This window comes from Ammospiza caudacuta, chromosome 2 (genome assembly GCF_027887145.1).
Source record: "Ammospiza caudacuta isolate bAmmCau1 chromosome 2, bAmmCau1.pri, whole genome shotgun sequence".
Classification (NCBI taxonomy): domain Eukaryota; kingdom Metazoa; phylum Chordata; class Aves; order Passeriformes; family Passerellidae; genus Ammospiza; species Ammospiza caudacuta.
Genome location: NC_080594.1, coordinates 91,389,686 through 91,415,342, shown reverse-complemented (window position 1 = coordinate 91,415,342; position 25,657 = coordinate 91,389,686). Strand labels below are relative to the sequence as shown.

The window sequence follows — 25,657 nt, the reverse complement described above, 5'->3', positions numbered from 1 at the left end:
ACATATGCCTCAGTGTTGGCATGCTCTCTGTGGGAAGAAATGAACAAACAAAGGAACAAACCAAGTCTCACACTGGCATGAATCCATCTTGTGGGGCCTCCACAGAGACAGTAAGGTTTATCCAGAGGTATCTTTAGGAACAGGACCCAGCACTGCACACAATCTAATGAGGTAATTACAAAATGCAACCTTTGATGCTTTATAGTTGTGGTGAAGTGAGCAATGAGTGAATGAACGCTTGAAAATACAACTCAGTGAAAAACTGTCTAGTGTGCCATAGATCTTTTAACAGAATGCTGAAAAATATCTATGCATATATTTTATGCACGTTTTTTCTACTCCAAATAGCTATCTATAAGTCTGAAGATCCCTATTCAATAAAAACTTACAGTAAAAGGGAAGAATTTGCTTGCTTTTAATCCTGGACTGGGTAACAATGAGTTACCATTGAGTTAGTTTTCTGCATCTAATTTTCACTTTTTAAGTCTATTCTGTAGCAAGTCTAATGCTGAAAACTAAGCCTTCTCTGACAGTAAGAATATCCTGGGTTTGAAAATATAAAAAGATTAAAGTTTTCAGGGATACCTGTACTAGAATACATCTTGTTCCCCTGAACTAGAAGGAGATTTGGCTCTGACCTTTGCATTTAAGGTTATTTCCTATCAAAAATAAGAAAGTATAACTACACACAAGTATAACTACACTACATCTGATTTCCTATCAGAAATATAAGAAAGTATAACTACACATGAGGCCAAAGCATGGGGAAAAACTGTATAATTCTTGTTGTAAAAAAAGCAGTCTATTTTTTTTTTTGGTAGCTTAAAGGAATGCTGTCAGTGTATCAAAAGAACATCCTAAATTTTAATATGTTATTTCTATGTGAAGATAATAATTATAGTAACAGCATGATTATTGTACCTGAAAGGCTTAAATTTCCCATTTGTGTGATTCATTTTAATAGATATATAAAATATTTTAAAGTGCATATAAAATACCTTTGTATGAATCAGTGCATTCATTTCCCTTAACAATGCATGTAAAATATATATATATATATATATATGTATGTATATATCAGTTCATTTATTTCCTGTAACAATGCATATTTTTATATATAGATATATAGATATATCAGTGCATTTCTTTCCCTTAACACTATTCACATCAGTCTCAAAAGACTCTTTAGTGAGGCATTCGTACCAAGGAAAAATAAAATTTCATCTTGTGAGTGTCACTATTGAATCAAAAAGGAGTAAGTGTCAGAAAATAGAAGTTAACAAAAGAATAACATTATACTTTCTAATTGCAAAATACACATTATACTTTGTAATCAAATAATACAGAAGGCATTTATATTTTATCAACTGCATTAGAAAGATGAATTCAACCTGCAAGGCTTTCAGTTATTCACAATCATAACTTTCTTTATATATACAACTATATATAGAAAGAGTATAGGCACATTTGGTTTTCTGTGACATGCAAAATCCTCCCCAAAATCTAGAATTATTTATTTAGACCTCTCATACCTGTAAAATATCCCCTCAGTATCCTAGACCTCTTCCATCAATTTACCCCATCATTACTCAGTAGAAGGACTGAAAAAAAGTTCAAAAAACACAGCCAGACTTCCAGACTGTACAGTCATTTCCTTTCCTTTCTGAAAGGACCAACAGCTGTGGGCTTGTAGTCCATCCTGATGGGGCAGCACTGCTCTTCACCTGGTGTCAGCCACGTGTGAGGGCCTGCGTGCCAGCGGCATATGGAACCTCACCTGCTTCCAGAACTTAGAATTGGGTGACTGTGGGTGCACCGTGTGCTCCTCTTTCCATTTGATGGTGCCTTGCTGCTTAATAAGAAACCTAAGAGATTCCTGAAGCTTCCCGTAAGTCCCAATTGTCTCCATTTCCAGAAGGATCACCTTGGTGTCATTTTGAATGAGGGCATTGTATAAAGCAATGTGTTGATCATAAGCATCTTCTTTAGAATTAACCAGCTGGTGTGTCAGCAGCATGATCAGCCTCCTGCTCTTCTGCATCCTCGTTTCAATTGCACTGGCTGCATCTAGTAATGTACAAGAAAATGATGAGACACTGATATTCGTTTTAAAATTCTTTTAAGATTGGAAACTCCATTTTCATTGCTTTGTAACCAGAAATAATTTCTATCTCACTTCAGTCTGATACAGTTTGTTTATTTATTAGAGAAAGACCAATGGGGCAAGGGGAGAGAAAAGCAAGAAGCCTAAAGCAAAAAGCCTTCATTTCAAATGGGTTTTTTAGTCGAAACATTAATATAGTCACTGCTTTTAAGTATTGTTAGGAATTTCTATTCCAGTGACCTAGGGTCAAATTCAGTAGATCTGACTGTAACAAAATTGTGTTTGATCAATAGTCTCCATGTAAGGAATTGTGTTGTACCATGTTTAATGCCTTAGAGATGATCTTGCAATACATAGCCATGAAAAATAGTCATCAGAAGACTTTTGAGTGACTTGCATCTAAGAGGCTTATTTCCAGGTGGGGTTAGACTAAATTATAGTGAATTGTCCTGAGTTATTGTGTGCTAATTTATACACTAATCTGTGCGTTGTGTTGGCCTTCACCCTGCAGGGGTAAATCCAGACTTTCAGGGCATCTGTGTGTCAGCACAACAGAAGATGTTTGAATTTCCCACTGCCACGTTAGGGAGAGCTGATCAGTGCTACTGTCCCTGTGATGCTGGGCCAAAAGAGAAGTGGGAGCGCAGCTGAGGAAATTCAATGCACCAATTATTTAACAAACTAGCTGATTTGCAGATGCATCAGCCAGCTCCATATGTGTCCTCTTTTCCTTTCCTGGGAGTTGCCAGACCACTGCAAGAGGTGTAAGATTTTGCCTTTGACAGTTTTGTGAGCTATTGTAGCTCCTTGTGCTGGATCTGGGAATGGTCTGACTCAACAACTTTTGCAGCTTTTCTTTACCTTCATTTTTTCCAAGGCCAGGCAGCCCTTTCACAACTTTCCAGAAGAGGAGGACATCAAAGATTTCAGCCTCAGCTGAGGGCAGATGAATGACACCTGGCCCAGTGCAGATGATTTCAGAAATGTGAAAGAAAATGCACCAGCTTAGGCTTCATGCCTGCTCACTGACAGAGAGAGAAGATCTGGTCTACAGAAGAGCCAGGGCACAAGATAAACAGAGAAGTCAGCTCTGGAGGAGAGCAGATACCACCTAGGTGGCAGCAATCATATGTGATAGTGTGGAGGGTGTTTATATGGAAATTAGCACAGAATAATTTACATTATTTCATCCCGAAAGACAAGAAAGCAGAAATAAAGCATACCAATTCTCTCCTGAACTAATATTGGGAATTGTGTGAAGGGAAAATAGAACGTGTCAGTGAAAAGAAGCTGAACTTCTTGTGATTCTAACACCCTCATAAAAGGTTGAAAACTCCTGAGTGATAACAGCAAAGGTGTTTCCTTAGCTGAGTTTGTGGGTTTGGCTGAGCTTATGGGTTTCTCCTGTTCCCTGTCTTGTAGTCACCAAGCCAGCTCATACAAGGTTTGGTTGTGGCTTTGCCCAGATAAACCTGCAGAGAGTTAGATTTTCCAAAGAGCAAGTGTATTTTTAAAAGAGTCACACTCAGGGTCATGTTTCCTGTGTGTTCCAAGATGATAAGAAGTCTGTGCCCTTTCCTAGTGGCTTGCTTCTCCTAGCACACTGGAAAGCACAGAGTGCCCTTGTGACACCTGGCCTGAAAGAGCAGGCAGATGGCTGCTGAGGACATGAGCTTCAAGGTCTGGAATGCAGAGTGACCTCCTACACATCTAAAAGGGACTTGAATCACAATTTGCTCAAGCTTGACAAGTGTTTCAGTGCATTACCAGATCTGAAACTTACCTTCTCCAGGATATATATCTCTCCCATAAATACACAATGTATATCCACATTTATTTTCCAGAATATCTGGCATGATTTGGTAAACAAAATATTCCACAAAATTAGCTTCACTGGCATGGTTTTTGGGGTAGATAACATATGCATCATATATCTTCCCATCTGTAAGGCAAAACAAGAGGAAGGAGTATTGTGTTAACATGAATTAGAGCTGTCTGTTGCAAAAAGTAGGAGAGAAATAAAAATATCAGTCAATAGTGAAATAGATCTAAGAAGCAGTTCCAGCCAATCTGAATAATGTATATCATCTGGTGCATGTTTGGAAATTAAAGGCTGTGCATATTTGGTGTTTTCCATGCTCAATTGTTTTGTCTTGTGTGTTTGTAGCTTTGGAGAACCTGGCCTTTGTATTGTGAAGGTTGCGTTCCAAAGTATATGCAGTAAGATTTCAACTGATCAATGCATATTAGCATGATATAGCCATGAAGCTCAGCATTTGTTTTTTCAGTGATACAATTTGCTATTAACAGGCTTTGTCTCTCAGCACAAGATATTCCATTTAAATTCTTCCATCTTGAAGACTTTATTCATCATTCCCACAACATATCATACACTTGAGTGAAAACCACATTTCTTAGGAAACAGTCTTACAGTCAGAACCAAATACAAAGTCAAGTATTTATTTCATTCCTTGATTCATTTCTCTAAATTAAGTTTTCCATTACAGCATTTTTATTCTAATCCCAAATGTTTCTTTCTTTCTGGTGGAGATGGCTGTATCCTTTCTTTTGTTGCTGAGGTTCTTGCTCAAACCATTCTAACAATAGATCCTTGGAGAAGCAGCTGAGGGAGCTGGGGTTATTTAATCTGGAGAAGAGAAGGCTCAGGTTTGACCCTGTTGCTCTCCATAATGACCCAAAAGGAGATTGTAGCCAGGTGTGGGGGTCAGCCTCTTCTCCCTGGCAAGCAGTGACAGGACAAGAGGACACAATGCTAATCTGGAGCAGGGGAGGATTAAGTTGGACATTAGGAAGAATTTCTTCATAGAGAGGATGATTAGGCATTGTAATGGGCTGTCCAGGCTGGTGTTGGAGCCACCATCCCTGGAGATGTTTAAGGAAAGGCTGGAAATGGCACTGAGTGCCATGGTCTAGCTGACAATGTGGTGTTTGGTCATAGATTGGACTCGATGATCGCAGAGCTCCTCACTGATTCTGTGAATCTGTGATCCTGTGATTCTGTAATAATAATGAAATGTCCGTTTCCAGAGTCTGATTAATTTCATCATAAAATATGCTTACATGGAAACTGTCCAAAAAAACCATACTTCTTTCCTCTTTAATGAGAAGTAACTAGATCAGCTGTAGATATCTACATGCATACATCTGTGGTAAGAGTCAGCTTCAGACTTAAAATTCATCCATTTAGCTGGATTTGGTCTCTTAAAAACATGTACTTCATCACATCATTAGGCACTGCCTGCCCTTCAGCTGCCCCCTGCAGAGGGTTCAGTCTCACTGAAGCCCTAAGGCAGCACCAGCAGCACCAACTGCTCATGGTTAGACAGCAGGATCCAGCCACTGATCTCCAGGTTTCATGTCTGAGATGGAAACTTTCCTGTGTGCACTTTCATTTCATACAACTAAATGCAGACATCTGAATCCTGAGCTGAAAGCAGCCAATAAAGCTAGATGGGATGCATTCCTCCAGAAATGTCTTCCAGACTATTGGTATCTTTCTTTTTGGCCTACAAAAACTGTGCTGCTCTAATATATGCTTTTTTCACATTAGTTATCAGGTTTGATCCTTTGCATTAGACAGCACATTACAAGTACGCTTAATAGCACTGTAAATCAGGTTTTCAACATCATTCAGTATTTATGGCAAATACTTTCAATAAAAAACTACAAAAACAGGACTGAATCTATCTTTTATGTAATTCAGTCCTACAAAACCCAGAAAGCAAGGGAATGTAAAGCACTTGCAGAGCCATGTATTACTTCTCTTTACTGAAGGTGTAAGAAAGAAAAGAATCAGGCTCAGGTGTCATGGGTTAGCAACTATCAAATAAATTACTTTCTCTATGATTTGCCATTTTCCTTTTATTAAACTTTCCTTCTCAAATCTTACGTACCATCCTTGACTGAGTAGGGCTGGAATATCTCCCGATACAGCAGGACAACATCCACTCGGAAGGACTGGTAAAGGATCACTGAGAGGGCTATTGCACCTAGCAGAACTAGAGATCCTGTGATCAGGAGGACATTAGGAAGAACCTCTGCAAAGTAGAGGAATGTATTGTTAGCCACAGAGAAGTTAATGAGTGTGCTGAAGCTTCAGGCTCATATCCTCACTTGTGTTACAGCTTTCAGGAGCTCAAAACAGAGATGAGAAAGCTTCTTCCTTCCCCAGCTAGCATAGCCAACCACAGACCCCTGAACTAGAAGCATACTGTGCAGTATATAATTAATATTCACTTTGTTGAATCCAGACCTACTTATGCTAAAAACCGCAGCTGACAATGATGTTTAAGTAATCTGTGACTTTCAAAAACTGGTAATAACACAACCATTTTGTGAGACATCTAAGCCTACGCATGAAAATCTACAAAAGGACAAATGGAGGCTTCTTGGCATGATTGCACAAATAGGATACAAAGAGCATGTGCAAGTAATGAAATCTGCAAGATAAGAGCTAAGATAGCACTAGACAAGCAGGAAAACAGAACACGTCCTGGTCAGAGAAATAAAATAAACAATGCTAAGTCAGATGATGTTCTCTCCTGCCTTTTCCTTTCAAGATGGTCAAGGGGCATGTAATAGCAATGACGAGTAAGAGAAACTGAGATAGAAAGGAGCCACCCACTTTAGTTCCAATTTCCCTCATGGAAGAGCTCTAGCATCTGTCCATCTTTACCTCAGAGATGAAGACTTATCACAGATAGATTAAGTCTAGATATATGGAAAACATTTTTTACATTGAAGGCGGTAAAACAGTGGAACAGATTGCCCAGAAAAACTGTGGGTCCCCCATCCCTGGAAGTGTTCCAGAATGGCTTGGATGGGGTGCTGAGAGATTTGGTCTAGTGGAGGGTGTGCCTGAGAAATTCTGCTGAAAATGTATATAAATGAAGAGTTTACAAACACATTTTCCCTTTCCTCTGGTAGGTTGTGAGGCAAATTTAACAAGATTTTCACAGTCTTTACATTTATTTCTTTGGAGTTTAAAGGGAAAAAGAAATTCTAGGCTTTTGAGGAAGCTTACCTCACCAGAACTAGATCAGGAGGAAACACCTTTCAATAAGATTGGGCAAGAAAACAGCTCCTTCTTAAGTGAAATTTGACCATATTTTTAATAGTATCACATAAGCCTATGAAGGAACTTCATCCTTGTTGACCCCTTCAAATTTTGGTATTTTATCCATTTTCCTGCTCAATACACACAGACAAAGTAAGGAAACCCCTTTCACTACCTGGAGGGGCTGCCCCAAGCACCAGAGTGTGATGATGTTTCTTGCTGATACATTTGTTGACAGCATGCTCATCATAACATTACAATTACTGGTGCATTGCATTAAGTCTCTATAATGTGGAGAAGAAGCAGGTTCCAGCATCAAAGTTTGCAATTGCAAACCTAAAAAACGCTGTTTATATTTGCACTGATTAGACCAAGGCTGGAAAAGAAGCCAATGTGCCCATGCAGTTTGGAATGTGTCTTCACAGAGGTGTCTTCCTGGAAGAGCAGGTTCAATTCCCAGTAATGCTGGCTTAGCGCCCAATTTCTCTGGAATTAACTAATGGACATTCACTAATCTCATTCACTAGTGAACATTCAGCACAGTGGGGGCAGGTGCCACAAGCCCCTGAACAAGGCTGAATAGATCCTGTTGTTCCATTTGACTTTACTGCATCATTTAGCAGCTGAGCTCATGAGTAAGCCATGTTCTATTTATATTCAAGAGTAATGGGAATACAGAACTATCAGCTCACAAGAACTAATACTGGAAAGGCCAGAGAAAACATGTCAGAAAGCAACTTTTGAAGGAGTTCCAGACAAACTCCAGAAGAGCAGCAGTTTTTTCTATGTTCTCTGGGATCTAAGGCAGATGCACTTCCAGATAGTGAAAGCAGAGATCTGTGTCTAGAGTTCCTGTCCACATCAGCCTACAAAACATGAGCCAAGAGGTTAGCTTTAACATTAAACATCTTTGAAGAAGAACAGAGATGATGCTTTCTGAACTTTATCTCTGCTTTGAATGACTGCAAAAAAAGGCATTAACAGGGTAGTAGCTAGCAGACACAAGTTGTGCTGTGAGAAACACTAAAGAGCAATCATATATTTGGAATTTTTTCCCTATTAAATACAAACATACAAACAAAACAAACAAACAAAAAAGACTGTGCACATCCTTATTACACATTTACAAGATGAGAGGCACAAGCGAATCCTATATAGCATTTTTATTATTCTCAGAAACAAGAGACACTGCTTTCACATAAGTATTGCTTAGCTTTGAGAGAACTGAGTGAAGAAAACTAAAGCAGAGCACAGCCACTTTTGGACATAGCATTGCTGACACCAACAGCGCTGAGGAGCAGAGGCAGACACGTTGTCAACAGCAGCAACAAGGACAAGGGGACAGATATCCACACCAAAAAGGTAGCAGTGAAAGCAGGGTCACAGCCAAGAGCTTTCATGAACATTAACTGAAGACCTATGAACAAAAAACAAAATAAAATTTGTCTATAACAGAAATTAGACTCAACGATTCATGGGATGAATACAGGATATGCTGCATGTTCTCCTTCATCTAGTCTGTAATATGGGGCCAACGAGAGACTTGTACTAATAAACAAAAGCTGTTATTCAGTTTCCTTCCCTCTCATTGCAAATACACTCCCACACTCAGGTACTCCAGTGCAAAGCTGGTGTACTTCCAGCTTCCTGAGTGGTGCTGCACTCAAACTCACCTATCCAGCCAAAACATCTCCTGCCACCTTCCTGCTGGTGCTATTCTGCTGTTACAATTCACCTACATCTCTTCTAGTCCAGGCTAGCAAGGAAACTTGTCCAGGCCTTGAAGCCATGATCCTGTAGAAAGTCATGAGCAGTCGAGGATACAGCAGGACATGGGTCTGTGCACACCCTGTGATCACAGTACACTGGATTTTACTCTTCCCACCACTCTCTTACAGAAAACTGTTAAAGGTCTTGACATTTACTTTCAAAGCCCTCGAGAAAAGAGAGTAGCTTTAGATTACATATTAAGAAATTCTTTCCTGTGAGGGTGGTGAGGCACTGGAACAGGTTACCCAGAGAAGCTGTGGATGCTCCATCCCTGTGTTTGAGGCCAGGTTGGATAGAGCTCTGGGCAACTTAGTCTAGTGAAAGGTGCCCCTGCCCTTGGCAGGGAGTTTGGAACTAAATAATCTTTAAGGTTCCTTCCAACCCAAAACATTCTATCACTCCATGATTCTTGGTGGTTAACATTTCTGAAGGAGTGAAAAAAGAAACAATTTATCACAGCTGCTTCTTGAGCCCTTCCAGACAGAATAGCATTTTCTGCCATAGGAATCTCATTCAGAGGTGTTGGCAACAGTGCTTAGGGATCTGGCTATCCCTATTAAAAAAGAAAATTCCCACATGAGCTAAGGACTATCTCTGTCCCCACCATTTACCGCCCTGGATTTTCCTTCTCTTTCAGGTACTACTAGAACCAGGAAATTAAAAACAAAACCAAGGGATAGCCTTTGAAGCACTACTCACACCTCTGTGTGGCACAGAGGGAACACAGTGGCACTCAGAGAAGATAAAGAGTGATTTTGAAGAGGTGATTCTCACAACATTCAGTCCAAAAAGGTCACTACAGTGGATGCAGTGTAGTAAGGAAGACAAACTGGCAAACCAGCAGCTGAAACCCTTATATTTAAAGTTAGACTATTTTCTGCCACACTTTTACACTACAGACAATAGTTCTCTTTGGCACAGTGGAGAAATATCCTAGAAACAGGATATTCTTATCACAGAGCTGATACACTCACGCTCTGTGTATTTCATCTCTTGCTGACCCTGTTTGAATAATGTCCCACTCTCTCCCCAACCCCGAGGAAAAGGACTCAGACACAAGAATTTTGCAACTGGCTGGAGCTTGTAGGGAAGAAGCAGGCTGGTTTTGTTTCTTATTAACTGAAACTTTTTTACTATCTGAAACAAATAAAATTAACTCACCAGCATGTTTCAAACTAAGTGCAAATTGTAAAGAATTAAAATTAAAATTAAAACTCCTACCCTTAGATTGCACTTTGAGTTGTAATGTCACTGTGACTCTTGTGCTGTACAGTGTGTTCAATGCTATACATGTGAAATTTGACTGCAGATCCTCCTTTTTTACTTCAGTAATATTCAAAGTTGTCTCTCCATAGTATACTTGCTCATGATCATCAAAACTAATAGAAAGAGAAAGAGGTGGTACCATTGGTTTCAATGGCTAGGCACAGTTTGTGTAGAAGAAAGATTATTCTGTGTTATGTGGACTTACAAATGAGTTTCTCTATGAAATCTTGAAAAAACAAGTCTTTTCACTGAGATGTTATCCACATCCCAGCTGACAGCAGCCAGTGGCTGTTTGTTAATCCCCAGGCGGGCCCGACATTTCAGAGACAAAGCAGCACCTAATCAAGAGACAGAGATGTAAACATTCCTTGATGAAAAACAAGGAAAATTATATTTTCCTCATAACACCTTTCCCTACAAATCTTCATAAAACTTGTGAGTTTTGTCATAATATTTTTTCTGAACTACTGCTGAAAAAATGATACATAGAACAGACAAAAAGAAATAACAGGAATTTTTCAGCAAATGATCTAATAGCACACCAAGGATTACAAAAGGAATTATTTATATTTATTATGATGAAGACAATATCCCCTTAACTTGTGATGCTTGACACATATAATCAGCTGGATTATATGTGGAGGAACATAGGATAGATATGGTGGTTAACACACAAATGTACACATAAACAATCTAATTAAATTTCAGCATCTATTATTTTGCGACTTGTGTGCAGCCTTATCTTGGATTTCATTCAAGCTGGACAAAAGTAAAGTAAGCCAGTCCAGGCAACACTAAAACAGGAAATTACTTATTAAATATTCCCCATTAGGAAATATTTATTCCAAAGTAAGAGTCACCATTGCACCAAAAGAAAATATAACTTAAACATGTTAAATTGTTTCCATGTAAGTCTGCATCTAAACAGGTCTTAGATAAGAATATTAAATCTTATGGCTAAGATTTAATATTCTCTTTCCCCATGCTCCCTGATACCAATCATGAATTGGTATTAGGGAGCATGGGGAAACCCCTTCATTTTTGCAAACAGGAGGCAATAGAACCAGTACAGCAATTGGGTTTCAAATGCAAAGTGAATTTTCTCTATGTAAGCACTATCAGAGTGACAGGCAGAGCCCACAGAGCACTGGGCACTGACCATCTTACTAGAGAAAGCTTGTCCTCGAGCAGAGACCATCTAATTTCTGGGGAAAACAGCTAAAACAGCTGGGGAAAAGAGGAATAAAATAATGGGAATGAGAGTCAACTGACAAGTTTCTGAGCCCCAGCACATGGCACAGAGAGGGCTGTGGACCCTGCAGTATCTGCTGCCTGAGCAGTCTTGCTGTAGGACAGAAGCAGAGGAGTGTAGATACAACCCCTTCTCCCACTGGCCCAGTTTCACCCCACTTGCCCTGGCAGACAGATCCTGGATTACCTATTTAGATTTCTGATGGGTTTAGTCTCTTGCTGGAGAGCTCCACCTTTCCCACTGACTGCAGACAAACCCCAGACAGCTCTCACTCCTGCCAGGAACACCTTATCCTGATGGTGCAGGCTAACCAGGATGAATGTGAATCCCTGGGAACATCCATAGCCCTGAACAGCAGGGAGCCAGGAGGAAGCCCTGCATCATGGTCTGTCCAGCTGCTCTGTCTCAATCCACTGCTGGGTCCTGTCCTTCAGCCCTCCCAGTCCTCCTTCAGCTCTTCCAAGCAGGCTGTCTGATCACTGCCAGCCAGCTTGGGTATGAGACAGGCAGCGCTCCTCAGCCTCAGAGCCAGCAACCAGCTCCTTGCTCTCCTTCATTCCTCAACAGAGACACAGGCGCTGTCTCCACGTGGGGACTCAAGGTAGCAAGGAGCAGCTCTAGCCACAGGAATAGTCCATCTTTCCCTCTCAGGGGTACCACCAAGCAGTTTTGAGGGATTTAACCACAGCCCTCTTTGAAGTGGATGGAAGCTGTCACCTTTCAGCTGAGATGTAATGATTCACTCTGTGAATAATCCAAGTGTATCCCAGTGAGAGTAGAACCAGTTGATTAAATCTTCCTAAACTTCACTTAATGCCTAAATAACACATCAGTTATATCTAACTTCACACCTCTGAGCCTGGAGGGAATTAAATATGGTAAATGTTATGGTACAAAACTGTGATGAGAAGTTCCATCATTACATCTTCTTGAAGATACACGTCTTCTAGACCATTACAAAATGTTAATTTAAAAACAGATTAAAATTTGTACTCACCAAGCTCTGCTTCTATTACATCTTCATTCTTTGGAAATATGATTTGAGGTGGTAGAGGTGAGTATTTTACTTTAGAAATTAAAGAGGAAAAGAAAGTATGCATTAACAAGTTGTGAAAATGCATTTTGTAAGATAAGATTTGTAATCTGTACAATTAATATTTTATGATCACAAAACAGAATTGCAAACTAACAGTGTTTCACATACTTGTTGGGATCATCAGGTTTTATTCCTACAACCAAATATCTCTGGGGAGTATGTACATGTAAATATCTTCTATGTACCTTTGTACATAGAAAGTAAGAAAAAAAAATAGGTTTTGAAGTACTGTATTAGCTGCTGAGTGGGGGGAAAAAGCAAATGCTGTTATAGGCTTGTATGATTTCTCAGCTGTTTTGCGGTTTCTCAACTGTTTTGGAGTTTTATTGAGACATTTGAGAAATTACTCATATCCATTATATGAAATAGCTAATACATACTTTTATGCAGAATCTGAACCCCAAACATATTGCTTTCTAACCCTTTGCTCATTAAGCTTTTCCACCCCAAGGCACCTCTGTGAAATGCATATTTCCAAAAAAATTCTGTAGGAACACATTGCAGTCCCTGCTTCCCAGACTGACTGGATATGATAACATAGATGTCAGGAGAGAGCCAGTAACTTTCCAGCTGCCTGACTATGCTAAGTTCTTAGCTGCCAGAATTCAGAGGCAGAAACTCCTCTGGATCAGCATGGATCTGCAAGGCAACAGGAATGTGCATCATAATTCTCTAATAGTAACCAAACAGAACAGTTCCACTCATCAGCATATGTATTTTAAGGTCTGATAAAAACTCAAAGTTGCCATTAAGTGCTTTGAGTTTAGAAAACCCTGGAGCAGACATGCCAGACCCAGCCTAGATTTCACATGTTATGTTGTGATCTCTTCTTTCTGCAATGATTTCAAAAGAAAGTTAGGTGAACTTCAAGATCTGTCTGGATGTAACAAAGGCTTTTATAAATTTGAATGTCTTTGAGCCAAATAAAACCCAGAAATTTTTGTTGTAACCCAGGAAGAACAGTATTCCAGAACAGTTAAAAAATTTTTGATGGAAGTACATTCAACCAAAAATTGTTAGGCAGAGCAAGTGTCATGGAAAGCATGATTGTGATCATGTAGAGCAACAGGCAGAAAAGGAGGAAAAGCACGACATTTCCCAGCTACTGAATTAGGTCTCTGCTCAAGCTGTCTTCTGTCCAGCTCAGAATAGTCAGAATGAACTCTGCTACTGAGATCTGGGCACAGCAGCAAAAACTGCATCCAAGGCTCCCACATTCCAGGTCTGCACTCTGCCCACAAGCTGTGGGCCTCCCCAGAGCAAAAAGGCCTGATGCTCAGTCTGCAAATGAACATCACTTTTTTTTAAAAAAACAAAGTAAGTACACAGCAACAAAACAACCACGTGAGCCAAACTCAAGCCCTCCACCATCCCCCAAGAAAAGGTTTTGCTGACTATTTTTCTACTGATCTGATTATAGAACTGAAGATGCATTTTGAAGTTTTGTAAGTTGATGCAATCTGAAACTATAAATTTCTGTGCACCATTTCCTGAACACCATCCAAATACAAAGCCTTCCTGAGGAGACTACATCGTAGAGGCAACCCAAAGTCCACACATCTCAGTCATATTGGCTATGTTCAAAATCACAGAGACATAGTAATCACTGAGATCCATCCATTTTCTATTTCTAGCTATGTTTTGTCTCATTAAAGTCAAATTTAAAAGTTTTTTCTGTTCTACTACCAAATAAATGTTAGAATGTTGAGACACACCACGAGGCATTAAGCTGAAGGCCATCAACACATGACTGATTTAGTGACCACCAGACAGTCCTCACTAGCCACAGATTCTGCTGCCCTCAATAAATAGAAAGCAGAGCATAGTGGCATTCCACTGAGGAGATCCTTCATTTCAGAAATGTGCTACCAGAGAACTCTATCAACCACAGCATCTAACTAGAGTCATCAGAACCTTTTAAACAAAAATCTAAATGAGACCAGGTCTGACTTTACCTCATCTTACTCCATGTGGGTGACCATCCACAAAATTCATCTAATAAAGCTGATGTAATTCTTAAATAAGATGATAAAACAAACCAACCAAAATGCTTTCTCTTTTTAGTGTACAAAAGGAGTTTCCTTTGCTCTAAATTGACATTAGTCTTTTAATCTTAGCAAGCTACAGAATTACTGTCTTACCCCCACTTATGAAAATTCTTGTTGCTGATACATTAAACACATTTCCTTTATGGGTATAAATAAATTGACAAGTATAATAACCATCATCCTCCCTTCTTGGATTCTCAATATAAATATATTTCTCTTTCTTGAAGTATCTCTGTCCCTTAAGAGGTTTGCAGTCCTGGAAAAGAAAAATGTGTTCGGTTGCAAAGAGCTTTTCAATATTTTGACCTACATCAGCATTATCAGGGTTTTATTTACCTTATACCACTGGACAATGGTAGCATTCTTATAGTTATCAATGGTAGGACAAACAACTCTTCCTGTTTGAGTGTCATTTGGGTAACGAATCCGACTTGGGAAACATTCTCCTGGCTTGTATGAATGCACTTGCACACTCACGTTGTACGACTTCGTGCGATTACTTAAACTTCAAAAATGGAATAAGGTATGTCAGTGACTGCATTTTTACATGGAATATATCAACGTTTGTAACAAATGTGTGTCATTCTATAAACATGTGGGTGATTATTGTATTTCAGTCGCAGCTTGGTTTTAATGATCTGCCATAAAAATAGCAGTTGCAGGATGAAAACTTATTTTAAAAAGTCATCATGTCCAAAAATTTAATTATAATATATTATCAAAACATATATTCTTGCCAGTCTTACACCTTCCACTTTCCATGTGGCACTTACAAATGTGTTACACAAGTGTAGTTTCCAGAATCCTCTCTAGAAGTTGGCAGAAACCAAAGAAATCGTTCCATGGAAAACACTCGTGATCCCTTCTCTTCCGCAGGAATTCTTGTGTGAGTGTCCGTGCGATACCAGGTGATGTTCACTGATGAACTCCATTTGGGACCTTTTATAACAAAGGCCTCACCTTCCATAGCATCAACTGCAATTGAGCCAAAGATCAAAATCTCAGATAAATTGAACCTTTGTCCGCTGAGACGGAGAACTTGGCATTCTTGGATCAGCAGGCCAGTCATGTCCCTCTACCCTCCTTGAGCTTTCGGAGATGATACACAGCAAGCTTATTGTCACTAGATGGTTTTTCAACAAAAATTTTGTTTACCTTGAGCTATGGAGCCATTTGTTTCCAAAAACAGGAACTAATATGGGAGGCACAAATAAACAAGCAGATCCCTAGGTTCTAAGTGGAGATACAGTAAAAAACAAGAGGATTTAATTGAAAAAATAGTGATTTCTTACAATGAGATTATTATGTAAATCTTTGCCTGAAATACTGTTTCTATTCAAAAAATTAATTAAAACAAAGAAAAATACGGCTTTAATGTAGTTATCTTTCCTTACTTCAGTATAATGAATATTTTTTTATGCAATGGATGAGTGCTTTTTTTACTGCTTTTTTAATACAGAGAAATGAAGTTGATTTTTTTTTTCCTGGAAGAAAAAAATCATAGAAGGAAGTCTGTAGATTAGATCCTTAGGAAAAATAAAATAAAATAAAATAAAATAAAATAAAATAAAATAAAATAAAATAAAATAAAATAAAATAAAATAAAATAAAATAAAATAAAATAAAATAAAATAAAATAAAATAAAATAAAATAAAATAAAATAAAAAATACAAATAAAAACAGCCCCTCTCTGAAGTTCATGAAAATAAGGTGGGAAAAAAATGAAAGCAATGTGATAGCCTGAAAGGAAGAATCTGATGAGAAATCAGATTCTGGGAAGGTGAAAAGATACAGAAATAACTGAGACAAACAAGAAGCTTAGAAAAATAAACCACATATGATCACACATAAGAAAATCTGGGAGTAAGACACTAATATTTTAAGTTGGTTATTTTTTTTAGCTGAATATACTTCTACTTTTGAATACTCAAATTGGTCCAGAGAAACTAGATTCAAGCAATTGTGATAAATGCTTCAGTGCTCAGGTACCTAAATAGTGTACTGGCCACTGAAAACAATCTGGAAGTTAAATTGCATTCTAAGGAGCGAAAGATTGGAGTATGAGCAAGGATGGTGACAGAACAAAGATTGAGATTGGCAGAGGAGCTGCAGTAGAAAAAGGAACATGAAAATGAGAGTAGATAACCAAACAGCTAACCAAAACAGACAGTGTCTCTCAAAAATGACACTTTGCAATGGTGGCTTTAGACATGTAGGTGCACAAATGAGGAGGTGAGATTCTACATGATGGACACTTCTGCTCTCGTTCTTTCTGAAGAAATGGTCAATCTCCACTGATATTGTCATCTCACTTACTAATTTTGGGCTCCTAAATTAGCCAGCTATGAGTATGAGGAACCTCAACCCTACAATTTTAACAGTTTTCCCACCCACAAGCCTTGCAAAGACACTTGGACATATCAGGAGGGGGTCAGAAAATGCAACATTGCCCTACCAAAGGTAGAACATATTGGAAATACGTTCCAAATTTTGGATTTCTGAGGAAAAATAGTGTGGAGATGGAAGATATTGAAAAAGAAAGGCCTCGTTTTAATTCAATGACATCCATGAAAATAATGTTGCCAAATTCTTCAGCAGAATCTGGCACCTTAATAAATATACTTTGCTTTAATCTTAGCATTCCTATTGTAAAACTGACAATACGGAGAAATATTTAGAGATCATATCTTACAGAATTTTTCAGATAAATGAGCATCTCAGCTCAAGAATAGAAGTACATGAGCACTGTACAACACTGTGTCCCTGGTCAGCATTACATAGCTGAGTCAATAGAGCTGGCCCATCATAAATAGTTTACTGCTCTGCACATTGCCCCTGTGCAGGGAAACATTATTGTTACACTGAATTTTTCAATTAACATCCCCAAATTTAGGACATTAAAGAGCATTTCTGTGGAGAACAGCGCCCATTTACACTCCTGGTTCAGCAGGGTGCATGTGCATACACGCTGCTCAGTGCAATTAAAGCATGTTCTAGGAGTTTGTGCCCAGCTGGGAACTGGAGCACCAGCTACTCTCAAATTCTTTCAAGAAGACCCTTTCCTTTCTGCTTGCAGAGGTGCTAAGTGACAGAAGTTGAAACTACACTTGCTGTCATAGAAATGGACAGTGTTTGGTGCATTTTAATACATTTTAAAAGCTAGATTTTAAGTTGTGATTTCTGGCTTGAGGTGAACTCACTAGGCTTAAAAATAAAACCACTAATTAGGAAACAGCCTACGCATTTGTACAGAACAAACCTTATCAGAAAGTATTTTTAAAATGTGACTTACATGTTTCAGATGTCATGGAAACTGAGAGGAAGGTAGATAGGAGGATCAAATCTATAAGCTTCATCATATTTCTAAACTAGGAAGAAAAAACTTTGATATCTTAGAATATACTCTGACTTTATCAGTAATGCTGTATCAATGTACATCAGAAAACTGAACAGAAAATTATATCATGCAGTGATAAATGGCATCATGTGAGCTGCTCTGTACACTGTGTGCAGCAGTTTTGCAGCTTTGAGGTGAAGTTATTTATTCTATCACCATTGAAACTACAGTTATGACTTAGTTTAGTGGGAGTCAGGGAATTGCTTTGTCATGGTGCTCCTCAGACAGAAGCCTCTCTTAACTTACTTGCTTTTTTAGAAAGGAAGATAAATGTACATTGCATTCTCTTCACAGTCAAGTGCAGAGAAACTGTACCCCAACTTAGAAAAGGACAGATCCTGGGTCTGAAAATGTAAACCCTGGTTTTGAATTAAGGTTACATCCAACCAATTGCTTAGGTGCACCATACCTTTTTGTCTTTTTGTGAAAGGGGAGTAATCTTCAGTGACAGCTTCTCTAGGTAAGTGTTGAGCTGTAGTATCAAAACCAAGTGAGTGTCATGAACAATGCTAAACTGAAGGGGAACTGAGGAAATGGACTGGAAAGGAAGGTAAAAGAGCATAATATTGTACTTAACTAACAGCAGCAGGGCAGATCCTGTATCTCACTGATGTTTTCATCTGTCTAGCTGATACACACCAGCTGTAGTTCATGGTGTGGCTCAAGAACTCTCCAGAAAACCCCTTTATTTAAAAAACCTGACCATTTGATCGTGGGCATTAAGCTGATCCTAATTACTGACCTAATCCAGGAATATCTCAGAAGACAGAAGGCATGCAACCCAGCTATATTAGGTAATTATAAGCATTCTACTTACCATGAAAAAGCTTTGAATGCAGTTCTTCACTGCAGATCACAGAGCAGTGGGTTCTACTGTCATGTATGAGTGAGCAGCAGCCACTGGGTCCTACAGACAGTAGACAAGTTATTTTCAAGAGAAATCAAGTCAGAAAGAAAATATAATTTATCTCGCAGATAGTGAGCATAAGGGGAGTAGTAAAACACAGGCAAGAAATGTTAAGTACTGTCATCACACTTACTGCAAGGAATTTTTATTTCAGTGCCAAAACCTTCCAGACTAAATAAACATGGACAAGACTTATCAAGTCCTGTGTTTTTGCCAAGTCTAAAATTCAGAGCAAACTCAGTTTTGAGCTTTCAGAAATATCGTCACCTTTGTATTGAAATGGAAAGTTTCTTCTTTTAAAAGGTTTAATAATATCCAGAGTGTTATTCTTAACCTCTGAAAAAACAATGACAAAACCCAATGCTTGAGGAGAAAAGTGTGAGAATAAGATGAGGTTTAGACCCAAAAATGCAGCATCTCAGCACTGATGTCACAGCAAAGCTGATGCCATGCCTTTTACAGGAAGTGAGTGACCAGTCAGGAGAAATATTATGTGTGAGGATCTACTTGCTTTCCTTTTTGCTGGAGAAAAGCACCACTACAACTGCAAATCTATTGACTTCTTTAATTTTAAGGAAACCTTAGGCCCGGTGAACAGATTTTTCAAGGGTACTTTTCAACACTGACATCAAGAGTTTTGCCCTGGAAGGAATGAACAAGGTGGCCCAGAACAGGGTTCAGGAGGGACCTGGGACTGGACAGACCCTTGGGAGAAAAATACATGTCACAAAAGGGCACAATGAAATTCACAGCATCAGCACAGCAAAGCATTCATCTTTTTTATCATTCAGAGCATGAGGCTTGTTCCTAGAAGTCATTTCTAACACTAGCAGGGAGCAAAACTATCCAGAATATTCCTTCTCTACCGGAAGCCTTTTGCCACCAAGTGTTTGGTTTTGTTTCAGCAACTTATTTCCCCCAACAAGGTATGCCAGCAGTCATAGTAACCGCCCTTCTATATTTTAGAGCTGTCTTAAGTGAGTGATACCTCAGCGAGATGACAAAAACTAAACTGCTTGATTTTTAAAGAAAAATTATTTCACAGACTAAGTTTGGAGTCTTTCTGAAATGAGGAGTTTTGTCTCATTTGATATTTTATTTGTAAGTGCTTATTAGGACTTTAGCCACAAGTAATACCACTGTTGGAGACACTGGCAAGTCCCTTATTGCCAGTGCTATTGCAGCCCTAGAAATGGAAGGCTGGTGATTACCAGAAAGCTGCAAGGAGATGTGCTTTCACCATTTTTAAGATACAGCTTTGTCCAAGAAGGGAGACAGCCAATTACTTGCTTTCACTAACTTTTCTAACAAGCACCAGAATGATTCAGGAGTAAGAAATTCTTAATTTCCTATCTTCATACTTGCCAGCTGCTGCAGTTAGCCTTCTGTTTACTGAAAAAAATATGTCTTTGAGAGACCTTACACATACTGGGCTATCAGCCTGCACCAAAAGAATGCAAAATATTTGAGCTGAGATGCTCCCCACCAAATGTGATGATTGCTTTATTGAATTTCCCTCCATTTTTAAGTTGCTGTGTACCAGCAGCAGTTCAAGGAGGGTATGGGGGTTGTATGTGTGAATATGTCCAATATAGAGGGCTCTAATAAAAGAGGAATGTTTCCTGAAAATCCAAAGATCTCATGCAACTGAAAAAGCAATGTGATTCTGTTTGCATTTTCCAAAGTAAGCAGCAAACACCAAATTACCTCAATGTGAACTGAAACAGAGGTTGCAGGTCTAGACAGAAAGCAGCAAGAGAAGGACTGGTTCTGCAGTGCCTTACAGCTCCTTCCTACAGCTTCAAATGACTGCGTGGTAGCAGTGTAAACCTAAGCTCTGCAAACAAAAACATCACTGTGGTGCTGGAAAAGCACTAGACCCAGAATTTGGGATAACTGTCTGGGTGGGTCAAAGCCTAGTTCCTAAGGAACCTTACCAAAGGAAGGTGAGAGAAGGGGGAACCCACTGTGTGCATTGCAGAAGCAGTGGTCAGTGGGGCTTAACTCAGTAATTCTCTGAAGGCAGCTGTGTTAGTCACATATTTCTGCCTTTCTTTCCAAAATTCTATTTTCCAACAAACTGTTTATAATACTGTTTATATAAGTGACAAAATTAGCATACTAACAAAACCTGGAAATAGTATCTCAATTTCTACCCAAAAAAAATTAACAGTCTTTACAATGTAAAAATACCATGAAAGAGTAGTTTTGTGGAATTTTTTTATAGATATATACATCCATACACCTTTTGGAAGTGATTTTCATTCTTCTATCAAACCAGAAAATCCATTCTGACTGAAAATATCCTATTAAAATTGCAACATTAAAACTGAACTTATTCCAAAACCATCTTTCTCAAAAGCTAACAATTACACTAGTTACAGGTGTAGGTGTAAAATGTAGGAATTTCAGCATTAAAGCATAGAATTTCTAGAATTGATATACACATTATTCTTTAAAAATATTTTTAAGCTCAAAATACATAAATATGCTAAACTCTGAAAAATTATTTGGGAAATAAAGATTTTCTGTGTCTTTGACTAATTAGTAATATATGCCAGGAAACTGATGGCAAAATCCATTTCTAAACACTCTTCACAACAAGGCAAATTTTTGTTAGTCCCAATACTAGCTGTCTATCATGGAAGTATACCCACTATTTTAATCTAATTTTATTTCTTAAGATAAAGAAGCACATAAGTGAACGGAAATAAACTTTCTTATCAAATACTTCTATTATTTCTGGTTAAATGACAATATAAAAATTTGACCTACCATTTGGAAAATTCAGAAAGCAGAGAAGTGGCTTGCTCTCAGTGGACGGGTCTTTTGCAGAGATTTCTCTGCTAATCTGGTACCAGATATTAGTGTGAGCTCTTTTTATCTGGCTGGGGCAGCTCCTGTCTGCAGCAGCAAGGCACAGAGCTCCATTCTGAGACGCCTCCCACTGAATAGAGCAGAACATGCAGATTACTGTAGCAATTTACGTTAAGTACATATAAGAGATAGCATCTCATAGTTCCAATTAATCAGATATCTTTTACACTACCATAGGGTTTTTTATTGCTTTTAGCACAATTATAGTGAAATAAATCTGCTGGCTGGGGAGCACTGGGAGAGAGGGGAAAATCAGATGGCAGAAGGCACTTTGAAACAGATTTTGCTTGAAAGCAAGTAGCAGCTTTGCACGGTCTAGTCAAGCAGCAGCTCCCTGAGAACAGCTTGAAAAGTCTCTGGAGAATCAGCAACAGTTTTTAATGAAGTGAAGGAAACTGCTTCACTGAAGCTAAGCTGGTCAAAGAAGATGCTGAAAAAACAATTATCTGCACCAACAGCTAAATCAAGTCTGTGAGGGAAAGATTTTATCCTATGGTCATTCAAACTTTGTTTCCCTTCCCTGGCAGAGTTGTGAATTCCATTTGTTCCTTTCAGTGTTCCTGGGACTCTACAGTCAGCATGCAACAACTCCACATCAATACACAAAGATGTAGCAAAAACCTTACCTATGTCACACCCATGGTCTCCCCAGTTCTTGGTATAGCATTTCCTTTGAAGTGGTCTGGGGGTTGCACTTCCCATATGACAAAAACAAACAAACTAAAAAAAAAGCCAACCAACCTGCAACAAAGAAATCTCACAATGTTTTGGCAAAAGCTCGCAAATTACACCCTGCTCAAGTTTGTGAGGTTTCATCAGAATCAAGTCTTTCTCATTTCCTGGTGTAAGAGACTTTGGTGAAAATTCTGGAGTAAACATCTGCATCCAGTGGTGGGTTCAATATCCTCCAACCACAACATGTCATTTACATCGAGGGAAAGGTTAAATATATTCAGGTAAAGCTAACTTCAATTTTCTGAACACAAAGGTTATTCTAAAGGCTAAAAGGTTATTCTATCACAAATTCCACTGAAACTTGGATCAGAGGTGCTTATATTGTTGCTCATACCTCAGAAGAGCCCTCAACCCTGTAGTGTTCCCCATGCCCAGCTTGTTCCCAGATCATGATGCAGATGGGAAAATGAGCTTCTGGCTAAAGAGGATAGTTGCCAGCTGAGCAAAAGCCATTCTGTAGCTTTCATAAGAAACTAAAATCAATGCTGAATGCCTTGTAACTTAGGACCCGTCTCCTAAAACAAAATCCTACCGATGAATTTATGGAAAGAAGAGCTTACAGAAAGAAATACCTTGAGATTCCTTTGAGGGGTTAATTGCTCCCTTGGCAGCCTGTATGCATAGCACTACAAGCAAGCAAGGAAATTATCTGTTCTCAAAGCAAAGACATAAGTAATGGCTTTGAACAGAAACAGGGGATAGTTAAGCACAACTGCAGAAAAATCTTTTAAAAGGTAACATTGTGAAGCACTGGAAATTTGTTGGGAACTTAGTGCAGCTGCCACTCAGTAGTGTGTGTTAAAGAACAATTTAGTACTGGTATCAAATGAATGTAGCTGGCCCCAAAGGTCCTTGACACTAGGAGTCAATGATCCAGAGATTAAAGCATCAGTGATCCAATGACTGTTTTGCCACAGCATGAATGTATGAACTTAACTCAAATGTGTTGGCAAAATTACTCCTGTGAAAATATGCAAGCTAAAGCCACACAAGATACAAAAACTGAAAACCCAGACTGAACGAAGTTACTGACATCTTAATAGTTTGGAGTTCAAGTATGTAACAGGAAAAACAACGAGATTGAAAAAGATAAAGTCCTGAGACAAAAAGCAGAGATAGGGAAACAGAAATTCAGCATCATCAGAGTTCACGTTGCTTCAAGAAGCAGTGCTTAGCCCAGCAGCACATTAGCCTTGCTTGCCTAATACCTGACTCTGTTAGCCAGGAGACATTTGCTGGGTACAGTTTTTGCACCCTTCTTGCAGACTGTCAGTGGACACAGTAGGGAGTCATTCAGACACAAGTGACCCTATCAGGAAAGGTTTCACTATTTCCATTTATTGAGGCCACCCCAGGGGGCTCTGAGGGAACTGGCACATGGTGGGATGGCAGGGTGTTGGGTTGTGCCCGCACCTGTGTCAGGTCTGGTGTTTTTTGGCTGGTGGGGATCCACCCTGCTGAGGTTTCGGAGTTCTTCCTGTTTATCTGTGTCATGGTGCCCTTCTTGTGCGTAGCAAAGGCATCTCATATTTTGTGTAAAAGGGAAATTAGAACGATTTTTCAAGGTTCATAGTATTCTAATAGAGATGAACTGTTTCCAAGGAAAACGTTTCCCCCAGCCTTTATCATTATCAGGCAGCCCTAGTACCACCCATATTGTGGGTGATGGAGGGACTGGTCCCCAAATAGCTCTGATGGTTTCTCTCATTGAGAAGTTTGAGACAGTTACCCCAAGAAGACACTGTTGGTGGATACATTCCTAACCAGGATGTATTGGGTTTGGCAAAACTTGGGAGGGCACAGAGGTGACTTCTGTGAGGAGACACCCAGAGCTGCCCCATGTTGAGCAGAGCCAGTTCCAGCAGCTCCCAAAGAGACCCACGCTGGCCACACCCAAGCTCATCAGCAGCACTGGTAAGTACTCCATGGGAACATGTTTGAGAAAAGGTAAAAACTGCTCCACAGCAACTGTGAGCGAGGGCTGAGACAACCCTGTGGTGAACAAGGAGGGGGAGGAGGTGCTCCAGGTGCTGGAGCCAAGATTCCCTTTCAGACCATGGGGAAAGTCACGATGACACAGTTTGTCCTCCTGCCACCATGGAGGATGCCACACTGGAGCAGGTGGGTGTGACCTGAAGGAAGATGTAGTCCATGGAGGGTCCGTGCTGGAGCAGGACCTGTTCCTGGCAGGAACTGAGGCCACAGAGGAGCTCATGTAAGAACAGGTTTTCTGGAAGGTGACACTTACTGTAGCAGTCTGTTCCTGAGGGCTGCAGCCCATGTGAAGACCCACTGTTTGTGAAGAGCTATAGCCCATGGGAAGCCCCACAGTGGAGAAGTTTGTGAAGTGTCTCCTAAGAGAGGGACACCCCCTTTGCAGTAGGGGGATAGCGTGAAAAGGAAGTTCAAAATGTTATGAACTGACCACAACCCCTGTTCTCCATCCCCCTGTGTTACTTGGGAGGAGGAGGTAAGATACTTGGAAGTGAAATTGAGCCTGGGGAGAAGGGAGGGGGTGGGAGAGGTTGGGATTAGTCTGGGATTTTTCTCACTATCCTACTCTGTTAACAATTGGCAATTTAAAATAATTTCCCCAAGTTGAGTCTGATTGGCCTTTGATGGTAATTTTTAAGTCTATCCACCTGTCCTTTTCTCAACCCATGGGGTTTTTGCAGTATTTCCTTCCCCTGTCCTATTGAGAGGGTAATAGAGCAGCGTGGTGGGGCTGTGGTGGCCAGGCAAGGCCAACTGGCATGGCAGGCTCCCACCCAGCAGTAAGAGTGAGGGCATGCATGTAGACAGCAAAGGATTTATAAGAATTTAAGTGTTAAAAAGCCATCAGTATTTTTACCCTACTCATCTCACTCTTTCATCCCACCAAGCCAGAAATATAAAGTATTTTATAAGGTTTTCAAATCCACTGTAGTTGCCAGACAGGGTATTAAAGTTCAGAGGATATAAAATAGAGGGGACTATCTTGACAGAAGTAGTTGGCTAAAGTAACCAGAATCATATCTGTGTTTTTGTGTGGATGGCAAGTACTTCTTTTGGTTTACATGTTGATACATTACTTGGTATTCTATTTGATCACCAGCAGTTTATAAAAGATCTTACAATGATAGTTATG

At 39.4% G+C, this 25,657-nt stretch overlaps 1 protein-coding gene across 1 annotated transcript; it reads right to left on the bottom strand.

The window, feature by feature from the left end:
• Positions 1-1,009: 1,009 nt before the first annotated feature.
• On the bottom strand, positions 1,010-21,762 carry IL1RL1 (interleukin 1 receptor like 1). The gene is made up of 12 exons (XM_058800154.1): positions 21,694-21,762; positions 18,829-18,918; positions 17,907-17,982; positions 15,387-15,588; positions 14,950-15,118; positions 14,707-14,869; positions 12,467-12,535; positions 10,423-10,555; positions 10,173-10,330; positions 6,019-6,162; positions 3,888-4,046; positions 1,010-2,067 (listed from the first exon to the last, which is right to left on the bottom strand). The coding sequence occupies exons 2-12, from the start codon at positions 18,829-18,831 to the stop codon at positions 1,721-1,723; spliced, it is 1,623 nt and encodes a 540-aa protein (XP_058656137.1). The 5' UTR covers positions 18,832-18,918; positions 21,694-21,762; the 3' UTR covers positions 1,010-1,720.
• Positions 21,763-25,657: the final 3,895 nt, after the last annotated feature.

What these genes read in the sequence shown, in the direction of transcription:
- IL1RL1 (XM_058800154.1), bottom strand. An exon ending in TTCCATGACATCTGAAACAT is followed by an intron (nt 15,589 to 17,906) that starts GTAAGTCACATT and finishes GCTCAATTGCAG; the next exon opens with TTGATGCTATGGAAGGTGAG. An exon ending in TACACTTGTGTAACACATTT is followed by an intron (nt 15,119 to 15,386) that starts GTAAGTGCCACA and finishes CCATTTTTGAAG; the next exon opens with TTTAAGTAATCGCACGAAGT.